Below are 13413 nucleotides of genomic sequence, written 5' to 3' on the forward strand. Positions count from 1 at the left end.
ATCCACATCCCAAGAAAGGGATGGAGAGACAGGTGAAGTAATTGGTGCATGGGAGCGCAGCATTAAAGTGGCGGCAAAGGGTATTATCCCAGATCTAAGGACATGTTTGCTCTTGTTAGTGGCTGGGACTAAAAACGCCACCACTGACTGAGCAGGAACACAGTGATCATTTATCCTGGATGTATACCCTCTTCAGCTCCTCTTGCTATGCTGGAAATAGTGCTGAAACAAACGAACAAAAATGGGCAAAAGAACTGAAATTGAACCCTGCAACTTCCAATCAGCAAATTAAAACTCAAAGCCAAGCAGAACAGGCTCAAGAGTCTGGACACCCCCAAACATCCTAGGGAGCATGAGGGCATGTGAATAAGTTCTACCAATGAAGTTTAAGCGAGACGGAGCTTGTAAACTGCTCTGAGATCTTTGGAGGAAAAGCATCTAGTGCCTAGAAAACAAATGAAGAGATTGGCCCCAAATGTGTGCCAGGACTTGAATTTGAGGCTTGCACAATAATTGTCACAAAGAACACCAATAAATAAATAAATAAATAAATAAATCAGCCATTCTGTAGGTTTTTCACAAACATTTGTGACGACCTCGATTAAGATCGTTTCTGAATTCCCAATTGCTTTGCTTCAGCAATTGAAACCACACACACACACACACACACACACACACAAATGGTCCCCCTCCCCTCCACTCTAAGTGCCCATTCTGGTCCTGCAACTCCAGGTTCAATTTACAGCTTGAAGGCAGTTGCCAGAGCAAGGGAAGGCCTAGTACATTTACACCCCAGTTTGCTTTTTTTTTGAGTCACAAAAGTTTTAACAGCATCTATATGTATATATGTACAGCCTGCAGGAGCTCAACAAGGCCAGTGGGTGGACAGGGGCCCATCTGATGGAAATGGAGCTTGCTAAAGGGCTAGAGAGGTTGGATATCTTTTTCCTCTCTCCTTTCTTGTTGTGTCATCTGATGTATATTCCTTTTTTTTTAATAACAATAATGACACAAGGCCTAGCAGCTTTGCCAAGCTCACTCTCGGCTGGACCCGAAGATCTGCAGGAAAAAGGAGAATATGTAGATGATGTCTAGGTAGATGTTGAGAGCCCCAAAGATGTATTCCTCCGGGCTCATAGCGTAGCGTCGGTTTCCCATCAGGAGCTGTGTGTCAAAGGCCAGGAACTGAGGAGAGAAAACCAAACACAGGCCGAGGTCAGTGCTGCCATTTTATACATGTTTGCTCAGTGTTGAGTCTCCCTAAGTTCAATGAGACTTGCTCCAGGGAAAGCGAGTATAGGGTTGCAGTATAGGATTGCTAAGTGTGCCAGTAACCAATCTGGAGAAATCTGTCCAATCAGTTTCGCTTGTTTTCTCCGTTATAATTCCAATTTGCCATTTCCGCGTCTGTTTACATTTAAATGAAAAAAGTCCTTGGCATTTTAGTGTGCCCACATTTCCCCCTTAATACACATTCATTCATTCATTCATTCATTTATATGTAACTTTTGCCCATTAAAGATATTTGGGCAAGCAATTTCCCCTAAGATAAAGCATTTGGGAGGAATGAAGGGCTAAAAATATAACGAATACTGTACACACACTTTTATGTGCATATTCTCCTGATGTATGCATTTTGTACACAATTTTAGGTTGGAGAATGGCAACATTTGAAGAAGAGAAGAAGAAGAAGAGTTTGGATTTGATATCCCGCTTTTCACTACCCGAAGGAGTCTCAAAGTGGCTAACATTCTCCTTTCCCTTCCTCCCCCACAACAAACACTCTGTGAGGTGAGTGGGGCTGAGAGACTTCAGAGAAGTGTGACTAGCCGAAGGTCACCCAGCAGCTGCATGTGGAGGAGCGGAGACACGAACCCGGTTCCCCAGATAACGAGTCTACCGCTCTTAACCACTACACCACACTGGCTCTCCCAGGCTTGGTGATGTTTTGGTTTGTATATTGATTTGGAAAGGGCGAATGAGGTAGGCCCAGATGAAGATGGGACTGAACTGAATTTCATCACATCCTTTCTGACCTTCAGAGTTTATGGTGATAACAGTATTGGCATGATACCTAAGCCACCTCCCTTGCTGCTGGTAGGTCAAGTCCACACCCATACCCAGCCTCAACCTCCTTCACTCTGCTCCTCACCCGGAAAGCTCAGGCAGCTCCCATGGCTTGGATTAAGAGGGAGGATCCTCTCTGGGTGGGTGCCAGCCTGATTTGCCAGCCTGAGCCAGTGTATTCAAGATCTCGCTGCCCAGATGCAACACTTACACTCTCCTGCCTTGTACAAAGGAGGAAAGAGATCCATAAACAGAACTGAAAATGTGCATGCTTCAATGCATTTCCAGTGTACCCATGTCCCTGTGGTTCTCTGAGCGAATGGAAACAGGAGAAATCGTGTCCTCCCTGAAAGAGGGGACATGTTGCGGTGAGACCTGGAGACTGACCTCATGGTTGTGGGTGGGTCTATTCGTTAGCCACAACACCTGATTGGTAGGTCCCTCGTTGCTGGGTTGAATCTGGCCAATGGGGTGCAGTCTAAATGATCAAGGGACTATATATACCTATGCACATGACCCAGAGCTCCCTCTTTCGGCTCATGCTTCAGAACACCCGCCCACCTCTCCCTATATTTAGGGTATTTTGTGATTGACCTTGCTATGCCATCGTGTGTCGTCTGTCGTAGGGACAGGGGCACAGCAGGAATTTTCCCCACTTGGCTGATTGGCTTTTGCCATTTGGGTTTCGCCTGCCACATAGCAAATTGCCACAACTTGTAAGGTTGAGGATAGGCTCTGGTTCAGGTGATAGGGATGGGAGAACGGTCTCTCCATCCCTAATGTGAAGGGTATTCCGTTAAAGGAATCCAGGGACTCAACTTGGTTTGGTCAACCCCCAAGAGGGGGTTGTGCCCATGCCTGAGTCCAGGGGAGCATCTGGGGTGTGAACAGTCTGTTCCTGGGCTTTTCACCTATCTCAGGTGTTCAGCCTTGGCCGACCTATGATAGAGCTCTGGGTCAGCGCTACCTGCAACGGTGTAGGGAGCTAGTCGAACCAGAGCCTATGCAACCACTCACTTTTCTGTAATCAATAAAGTTGTGGCCTAAATTCTGCCAAAAACCAAAACTAACATTTGAGTCAAATGTGTGTTTATTTAGGGAGGAGGTCTCTGGGTCTGAACACGCAAAAGAACTAAAAGGCTCACAGTGGGCTACAGAATTCAGCAGATTTTCCCTGCATCCCACTATCTGCTTAAACAACAACAACAGCCACCTACCAACTTAGACCTACTGCATTCTTCCCAAAGGAGGAACATAAGGAACATCACACAACCTTCCCCTATGCTACATGTTTGGTTTTTAATTCAAGGGTGGGGACAAATTTTGCATTTGTTCTCCCGCCAGCTTTTGCTTCTGGCTTTCCCCACCTGTGGCCCCTGGGAAAGGGTGCTCAGAAAGGAATGTGACCTTCAGCTCGAAATGTCTCCTCATGTCTACTCTAATGTAAACAGCGCTTTGCGTCCCACTTTTTCTTGCGTCATAGAGCCTGGTTAAAATGCTTGCCGAGGACCGCAGTTCAGATTTGTGGTTTAGTTTCATGATAAATTGTGGGTTATCAAGGGTCCAAAGGGCAGTTGTTAGAAAGCTCCAGGAGAACAACCCTCTTTGTTGGGAACCGGAACCTCCAGACAGGTTTGTTCCACTAAGGTTAACATGGTTAAAGAAACAATGGCAGGGTCACCTGGTTAACTGAGGGCACTGGGCCATTCCCTTAGAATGGCCCATATCTTAACCTACAGGTGAAACTCGAAAAATTTGAATATCGTGGAAAGGTTCATTTCTTTCAGTAATTCAACTTAAAAGGTGAAACTAATATACGAGATAGACATGCAAAGCGAGATATGTCAAGCCTTTATTTGTTATAATTGTGATGATTATGGCGTACAGCTGATGAGAACCCCAAATTAACAATCTCAACTTTGGGGTTTTCAGCTGTGCGCCATAATCATCACAATTATAACAAGCAAAGGCTTGACAAATCTCGCTTTGCATGTCATGAGTCTATCTCATATATTAAACTCCAGTAGCTAATGAAAACAGTTGTTTACATAAATGGACTTTTCCACGATATTCTAATTTTTCGAGTTTCACCTGTATATTCAACTACCAGTGGGCAAATACGTAAGTACAGGCTTCAAATATCTCAAAGTTAGACAGCGTAAATGGCAAACTTCTCCAGAGGTTGGTGTTTGAAGGAGCATGTTGGCATCCCTGAAAGCACACCTGTTTGGTTAAAAGCAGGATGGGAGAACATTCAGCAATGCATTCGAAATAGGCATATTTGGGGTGATGTTCTCTCTGGTGTTGAGCATTGCATCTTTGGAAAGGTAACATGGTGGTTGAATAAAATGGTTTGGGGGAAGGCCTGATCTGGCCTGCAGGTTCAGCCACACAGAGCGACATCCAGAACCTACTTTTCCATGTTCAGGGAATAAGCCTTTCTGCGGTGTCAATGATAGGAGGTTTAAGGGGAATACTACAGTGCACAGGGACATCCTTCCTGTATGCGGAACTGGTGTATGCACTGAGCTAAGAACTGGCTGAACTCTGCATGCAGTCTGAGATGGTGGCACACGGTTTCATTGATAGCATGGGAAGAGACACGCAGACAATGTTCTGAGATTATACGCTAAGACTTCATGCTGCAGCTCAGCAAGAAGAACCACGTGATTACTTTTAACACACAGGTACATGCAATTGTAGCATTCAGTCTACCAAAGTTTAAAGGTGCCGACTTTTAAGGCCCTAAACGGCCTCGGCCCGGTATACCTGAAGGAGGGTCTCCAACCCCCATCGTTCGTCCCAGACACTGAGGTCCAGCACTGAGGACCTTCTGGCGGTTCCCTCCCTGCGAGAAGCGAAGTTACAGGGAACCAGACAGAGGGCCTTCTCGGTAGTGGCGCCCACCCTGTGGAATGCCCTCCCTTCAGATGTCAAAGAGATAAACAACTATCTGACATTTAGAAGACACCTGAAGGCAGCCCTGTTTAGAGAAGTTTTTAATGACTGATGTTTTAGTGTATTTTTAAACTTTTGTTGGAAGCCGCCCAGAGTGGCTGGGGAAACCCAGCCAGATGGGCTCTGGTAGTGGGAAGGGTCCAAATGGTGGTGGGCTTGGCAGGATCAGTGACGAGCCTTTCCAAGCCCCTGTGCCCTCATGCCCAGCCTCACCAACTTCAGATGCAGGCACTGGTGCCCTTGTGCACCAGGCCAAATGTCCCTACTTGCTAGTATCTCTTTGAGTTTCCCCTCTCTGATGGATGGCTGTCGCCTCTTACCAGCTTCCACCATACAGTTAGAGCCTGGCTACATTCACAGATGTTGTATAAAATGAATACATCCATATCCACACACACACACACACACACACACACACAAACACACAGCGCAGGGGTCAGACTCTGAGACTCCTGCAGCTCCCTGGGAGACTGGTGGAGAAGGCTGCAGGGAATGCTATGCAAACCCAAGGGGATGTAGGCCGAGCCCATTGCTTATCTTCTTCAACTTATATAGTGGCCAATTGCCCCCCTCAAGCCCTGTGAAAAGGGAGAGAGCAAAGATAGCAAGAGATAAACAACACGCTCAGCTGATGCAATCCTTTAAAAATAATATATATATCAGGGAAACGGTGCAAAAATGTGCCTGTTAATGAAAGTAACGTACAAACTGAAGATTGGAAACATGAGGACCTCAGAAAAAGCAAAATTGGCAGATTTCTCTGTCCCTATCTTTCCACCTGGGAATCGAAAGCTGACCGCTGGCTCCTCTTGTACTCAGAAGGGACTAGCGGTCAAAAACCATATCTATTAAAAGGAAGTCCCTAAGATGATGTTAAAATTAAAAGACGCCTGCTTCTTGGGAGGAAAGCAATGACAAACCTAGACAGCATCTTTAAAAGCAGAGACATCACCTTGCCGACAAAGTCCATATAGTTAAAGCTATGGTTTTCCCAGTAGTAATGAATGGAAGTGAGAGCTGGACCAAAGAAGACTGATTGCCAAAGAATTGATGCTTTTGAATTATGGTGCTGGAGGAGACTCTTGAGAGTCCCATGGACTGCAAAAAGATCAAACTTATCCATCCTTAAAGAAATCAGCCCGAGTGCTGGAAGGGCAGATCCTGAAGTTGAGGCTCCAGTACTTTGGCCACCTCATGAGAAGAGAAGACTCCCTAGAAAAAAACCTGATGTTGGGAAAAATGGAGGGCACAAGGAGAAGGGGACGACAGAGGATGAGATGGTTGGACAGTGTTCTCGAAGCGACTAGCATGAGTTTGGCCAAACTGCGGGAGGCAGTGGAGGATAAGGGTGCCTGGCTTGCTCTGGTCCATGGGGTCACGAAGAGTCGGACACGACTGAACGACTGAACAACAACAATCTTTCCACCTCCGCACTCTGATGGTGAGGCATCAATAGCAAGGGCTGCATACACGTGATATGTTTAAAGCACATATGCAGCACATAGCACCCCTCCCAAAGACTCCTGGGAACTGTAGTTTGTTAAGGGGGTTAGAGATTGCAGCTCTTTGGGAGTAAATTTCAGTTCCCATGATTCTTTGGGGGAAAATCATCTGCATTAAATATTTGCTGTGTCCACAGCCAAGGTCTCTAAGGGGATAGCTTGGTTTTCCCATTCTGAACTGAGACCGAAGTTAGGTGTGTTGCCCATCATGACTGAGACCGAATCCTGAACAGTGAAGACTTGAACACACGGATTGCAGATTGGATTGTATAAAGCGCAGATTCGTGAAATACAAAGAGAGGCTCGGCTTTTGGATTTGAAGGAGTGGGGTATGGGGAGCCTCCTTCTCCCACAAAACCAAAGGGAGCAAAGGATTAAAAGGGACCCAATGCCCTTTGGTTGACGACAACCTTCTCCTAGGGCGCAGCAAGAGAAACTGAACACATTGGACCTTTAATTTTTTTATATGGACTCAAAGGTGGTGGTGATGGTGGTTTTGAAAGATGCACTTTCTCCCAGTGTCATTCCCCCAAGTCTTTGCATCCTCTGCATAGATTGTGTCCTCCCTCAAAGAGGGCATGTGTTGTGGTGCGACCTGGCAACCAAACCCTGTGTTGTGGGTGGGTTCATTGGATAGCCAACACCCGATTGGTAGGTCCGCTGATGGTGTAATCAGACCAATGGGACACTAGCTAAAGATGAGGGACCTACATAAGCCCATGCACGTGTCCCTGAGCTTCCTCTTTGGGCCAGTGTGTTGGAACACCCCCCACCTCTCCCTATATTTAGGGCTTGCGCTTGACCTTGCTATGCCGTCGTGTGTGTCTGTCGTTGGGACAGGGGCACAGGAATTTTCCCCACTTGGCTGATTGGCTGTTGCCATTTGGGTTTTGCCTGCCGCGTAGCAAATCGTCACAACTTGTAAGGTTGTGGATAGGTTCTGGTTCAGGTGATGGGGGTGGCAGAACGCTCTCGCCAACCCTGTGCGAAGGGTATTCCATTAAAGGAATCCAGGGACTCAATGGCAAACCCTGAGAGGGGTTGTGCCCATTCCTGAGTCCAGGGGGACATCTAGGTGGTGGACTAGTGAACCCGCTTTCTGTTCCAGGTGTTCACCCTTGGCTGACTACGTGCTCTGGGTCAGCGCTGCCTGCAAGGGTGCAGGGAGCTAGTCGAACCAAGCCTATGCAACCACTCGCTTGCTGTAATCAATAAAGTTGTGACCTAAATTCTGCCAAAAACCAAACCAGAATTTGAGTCTTGTCTGAATTTATTTAAGGGGGATGTTAAGGTCTAAACACGCAACTACAAGTGAAAAGCACAGGTGATACTTAACCTCTGTGACTTCTCACTGCTGATGGCAGTGAGACGAGGAAAGAATTGTCCTGAGCTCAGCTTACTTACCATAGTAAATACAATTGCACCCAGCACAGCATAAATGGCCTGGAGCCACGGCACCTACATGGAAAGAGGCGAGAGAGATTGGTCAGCCCATAAGACAGAAGGATGTGAACAACGCAATCCATGTGGGAGGATGAATGGCTGGATGTTTTTATATAGTAAGATACCTTGCAATGAGTGCAGAAAAAGAAGAGTTGGATTTGATATCCCGCTTTATCACTACCCGAAGGAGTCAAAGCGGCCAACATTCTCCTTCCCCTTCTCCCCCACACACAAAACACTCTGTGAGGCGAGTGGGGCTGAGAGACTTCAGAGAAGTGTGACTAGCCCAAGGTCACCCAGCAGCTGCATGTGGAGGAGCGGGGACGCGAACCCGTTCCCCAGATTACAAGCCACCGCTCTTAACCACTACACCACATGGCTCATTCCCACTAGCTCAGTTTTGACTGCACTGGCTGGCAGCAGCTCTACTGGGTTCCATTTCCAGCCTTTCCCGGAGATGCCAGGTATTGAACCTGAGACCTTCTACATGGCATCAGATGCTCTAGCCACTGAGCTACGGTCCCTCTTTTAGTAGAGGCCTCAAGGTACAGGTTGGCTCAAAGCAAATAACAACAACAACAATAGACACTTCCAGAAAGAAGATGGAAAAGGAACCAACAAGGTATAAGGAAGAGAAATTCCTTTGGCATTGTTCTCATTTCATTAAACGGGCTCCCAAGCACAGCTGAGGACCAAACATCACTTGATAATGATTGAAGGGTGTGGATGATAACTGGAAGCTGAATAAAGCTATATTTGGCAGGGACTCCTGTAGTGGTCAGCAACAGAATCGTAACCATGTTCCTCTGAAGTAAGTCTACTGAATTCAGTGGGACTTAGTCCCAAGAAGTGAGGGTTAGGACTGCAGCCGTGTGTGTGTGTGTGTGTGTGAGAGAGACGAGAGAGAGAGAGAGAGAGAGAGAGGAGGGGGGGAGGGGGGAGGGGAGGGGAGGGGGGGGGAGGGAGGGAGGAGGGAGAGAGGGAGAGAGGAGGGGAGAGGAGGAGGGGGAGAGAGAGGCGGAGGGAGGAGAGGAGGGAGAGGAGAGGAGGGGGAGAGGAGCGAGAGAGAGAGGGAGCGAGAGAGGGGAGAGAGAGAGAGGAAGGGGGGGAGAGAGAGGGGGGGGGGGAGGGAGAGAGGGAGGGAGAGGGAGAGAGAGAGAGAGAGAGAGAGAGAGAGGGAGGAGAGAGAGAGGAGAGAGAGAGAACTTGAACTACATAGAGGCCACTAAAGGGTGAAGTGAAACTGAGCAGGTTAATTTCTATGTCTGCTTTGCTTTGCTCAAAATGATTTCTCAAAGATCAAAAGGGCTAAGAATAAAGGACCTTTTCTTAAACAGTTGTGCCCCATCCTGTTGAATTGCCTTCTGTTGTCACAAGTTTGATTCACATATATATGACTTCCACTGAAATGCACTTGCAAAATGTGAAAGTTTGATCTTTAGTGCTCTGTCTGTGATGGCCAATTTTTAAGCTACTAGATGTTGCAGTCATTGTAGGATGAATCTCCGTGTGTGAGCAACCCGGAGTGAGATCCCATACTACTCCCATCCAACTTTCACAAACAATTCTTTAATTTCCTTGCTAATCTGCCCGTGCCTAATTATTAGGTGCTTGTTGGTAACAACTGGAATGCCTTGAGTCAGAATCTTGCACTGAGTCTGTATTTGCCCTGTTTTTATTACCATCCACTGATGAATGGTAGAACAATGATTCCCCAAAGAAATAAAGGACCAATATACTGCCTACATTTTCCTACTGTTGTCCTTTTCCCAGTTTTCTTCTTTTTCCACCAACAACTTGGGGAGGAAAATTTGCTTGGTTTCTCATAACGTGGCTAATGAAGAGACATCACTCAATTCACCTCGAGCTTGAATGCTTCAGAAATTTGGGGAGCATTATTCTCCACTCCGGACCCAGGTGACGCTGTGGGTTAAACCACAGAGCCTAGGGCTTGCTGATCAGAAGGTCGGCGGTTCGAATCCCTGCGATAGGGTGAGCTCCCGGCCATTGCTCGGTCCCAGCTCCTGCCCACCTAGCAGTTCGAAAGCACGTCAAAGTGCAAGTAGATAAATAGGTACCGCTCTGGCGGGAAGGTAAACAGCGTTTCCGTGCGCTGCTCTGGTTCGCCAGAAGCAGCTTGATCATGCTGGCCACATGACCAGGAAGCTGTACGCCGGCTCCCTTGGCCAGTAACGCAAGATGAGCGCTGCAACCCCTGGACCTAATGGTCAGGGGTCCCTTCACCTTTACCTTTATTCTCCACTCCCTACACCTGTTAATATTTAAGATAAATGTATGACAGGAATGTGTTATACATTTCCTACCCAGCTTGATAATATCTTGGGTTGTATTCAATGTAGCGCTAAGGAGAATGTTCTGTCAATATGAGGATTTCTCCTTGCACAAAACAGAACATTCCCCTCCATGGAAGCACATGTTCACCTGGGTCAGGTTTTAGATAACCGCCCACCACTATGCCAAATTAAAATAGCAACATCAAAGACAGGGACATGATGGACGTGTTTTGTGTTTGCCATCGAGAAGTACATAGTGTCACATAGAACCTGCTTCAGGGATGAGAAATCTGGGGCGGTCTATTGCAAAGCACAACATTCTCATGCGCCTTTGACGTTCGGCTTATTCAGGCCTGAATCGTGGAAGGGTGTGAATCAAAGGACGGATTGTTCTTTTAAGGCAAGATAATCAGATACTCAATATGGTTCCAGCCACTTGAGGTCATGGAAAGCCCAGCCCACCCTGGAAATCAAGCAAACAAGCCAAGTCCGCAGTGATTAATGGGGGCTTCAAAATCCAGACGTTTAACACTCCTTCTTTTGTCAATACTTCCCAGTATCTAGCAGGCTTTCGTGATAACTGCAGAATGAAAACTCCCTGATGGAGAATGATTGAGAGATTCTGGCTTCTTTGCCCTCTTTCCCGTTTCTTCCCCTCCCTGTCATAATCAGTCTTTGCTTCATGAGCAACTGCTGGTCAGGAACAGTAAACACAGCCGGTGCCAAACCTTGCAGTTGTGTTTATGAGAGAGAGAGAGAGAGAGAGAGAGAGAGAGAGAGAGAGAGAGAGAGAGAGAGAAGGAAATGGAGGTCACAGTAATAGAAATGGAGATAAGGATTAGGAAATTATTAGGAAGGAACGTGTTTGTTTGTTAAAGAATGAAGACTTATGAGCCAGTCTAGGTTAGTGGTCTTGCAGGTAGGATTCCATAGGCTGCAAAAGAAAGGGGAATGGACAGACCCCTCAGACACAATTTTGCCTAAGAATAGAGATGGATAAATCTGTCGATTTTTGTTTCTCTTAGTTTCTCATTTTCCCAGTCTTAAGTTCAGTTATTCAATGTCTGCATCAGTTTCTGTGGTGTTTTTTTTTTTTTAATTGCCTGCATGGAAATTCATATGCATTCTTATTCACAATTTTGCCTGATACAGTGGTACCTCGGGTTACATACGCTTCAGGTTACATACTCCGCTAACCCAGAAATAACGCTTCAGGTTAAGAACTTTGCTTCAGGATAAGAACAGAAATTGTGCTCTGGCGGCGCAGGGGCAGCAGGAGGTCCCATTAGCTAAAGTGGTGCTTCAGGTTAAGAATAGTTTTAGGTTAAGAACGGACCTCCAGAATGAATTAAGTACGTAACCACAGGTACCACTGTATAATGCACCTCCATGCAGTATTTTCTCATACAGCCCATGTTATCTTGGGGAGGTGGGAAATGCCATTTGGTTTTTCCATCTCAGGTGCAGATGGAGGAGAAATTCTTTTTGATTTGCATTTTAAAGCAAACCTACCTAATTTGCACTTCCCCAAATTCAAAACAGACACCTCTTTGAATCTGGAAACCCAAAAATGTGTACAAAAATATGTACATTAGTGTGCATAAAACACACTAGGTGCTGAAAACAACATGTTAAAAATGCACTAAAGTACAGACAATGGCTAGGGAAAACATGTGAATTAGGCAAAATTGCATACAAAATGTGCATGCTAGGAAACCTTTATACTAGAATGCCAGTGAATTTCCATGATTTCTTCTTCTTTTACATTGCACACTGATGCAGAAATGTGGAGAACTGAACTTAACGTTGGAAAAATTAGAAGCAGAGAGAAACCAAAATGGACAGATTCACCTATCCCTTTTCACTTTCTTGAAACAGGCCCGAGCAACTTTCTCCTGTTTTTGCTTTGTAGTCTAGGTTCTGAAGGTTGGGCAGCAGAGAACTGGTAGGAAGCAGAGGGTTGACTGAAAAGCCCATTTGATTCCTGTCCCAATGCTGTGATTCCGTGTAGATTAGGCTTTAAACCAGGGGTAACCAACATGGTTTTTCACCAGCCCCAGCCAGCATGGCCAGTGGTCAGGGATGATGGGAGTACAGCAACATCTGGGTGGGTACCCTGTTGACTACTCCTGTTTTCAGCAATTTTGTGTGCTCTTGCCCTGCACCTCACTGTCCCAGTGAAATGACACATTCCCATGTGGGTATATTTTTGCTGGTAGAAGCAAGATGAGACTTACATATTTGAAAGGAAGCAGAATAGCCAGGATGATCCCGCTAAAAAACAGCACCATCAGCATCACGAACAGCACGCCCTGGCAGGAGGTGAAATCATACTGTGGGGGGAAGAAAAAGGCCGTCACTGTATCTGTGTACACTGAATGAGTATATTCAAGGGCACCCTAGCTTCCAGGGAGCATGAGGTACTCACATAACTAAACACATACAGCCTTTGCCAGGCAATTGTTACTGAATCTTATAGAATCATAGAATCCTAGAGTTGGAAGAGACCACAAGGGCCATCCAGTCCAACCCCCTGCCAAGCAGGAAACACCATCAAAGCATTCCTGACAGATGGCTGTCAAGCGTCTGCTTAAAGACCTCCAAAAAGGAGACTCCACCACACTCCTTACAGCAAATTCCACTGTCGAACAGCTCTTACTGTCAGGAAGTTCTTCCTAATGTTTAGGTGGAATCTTCTTTCTTGTAGTTTGAATCCATTGCTCCGTGTCCGCTTCTCTGGAGCAGCAGAAAACAACCTTTCTCTCTCCTCTATATGACATCCTTTTATATATTGAACATGGCTATCATATCACCCCTTAACCTTCTCTTCTCTAGGCTAAACATACCCAGCTCCCTAAGCCGTTCCTCATAAGGCATCGTTTCCAGGCCTTTGACCATTTTGGTTGCCCTCCTCTGGACACGTTCCAGATTGTCAGTATCCTTCTTGAACTGTGGTGCCCAGAACTGGACACAGCATTCCAGGTGAGGCCTGACCAGGATCTTGTACCCAGATGGATGCTCATCCTTCTCAAGTTATACCTCATGCCTTGAGATCCCTTCACTTATATTGTCTTAGACTCAGACAAGCTCTCCATCACATCTAGCTTTTTGACTATACGAGCTACAATATCCACCTCGGCACGTGTTGG

The 13413-nt window shown here is 46.3% G+C and overlaps 1 protein-coding gene across 1 annotated transcript in view; it reads right to left on the reverse strand.

Moving 5' to 3' along the window:
- Window positions 1-1000: 1000 nt before the first annotated feature.
- FAIM2 (Fas apoptotic inhibitory molecule 2) overlaps window positions 1001-13413 on the reverse strand; it is a 40742-nt gene continuing 28329 nt past the window's right edge. Inside the window, exons 11-13 of the mRNA XM_033142643.1 lie at window positions 12502-12597; window positions 7932-7985; window positions 1001-1185 (exon numbers count right to left, since the gene is read on the reverse strand). Coding sequence (XP_032998534.1) covers window positions 1036-1185; window positions 7932-7985; window positions 12502-12597 — 300 coding nt within the window. The 3' untranslated portion in view covers window positions 1001-1035. The remainder of the gene's footprint in view (window positions 1186-7931; window positions 7986-12501; window positions 12598-13413) is intronic.

This window comes from Lacerta agilis, chromosome 2 (assembly GCF_009819535.1).
Source record: "Lacerta agilis isolate rLacAgi1 chromosome 2, rLacAgi1.pri, whole genome shotgun sequence".
In the NCBI taxonomy this organism is placed as follows: Eukaryota; Metazoa; Chordata; class Lepidosauria; order Squamata; family Lacertidae; genus Lacerta; species Lacerta agilis.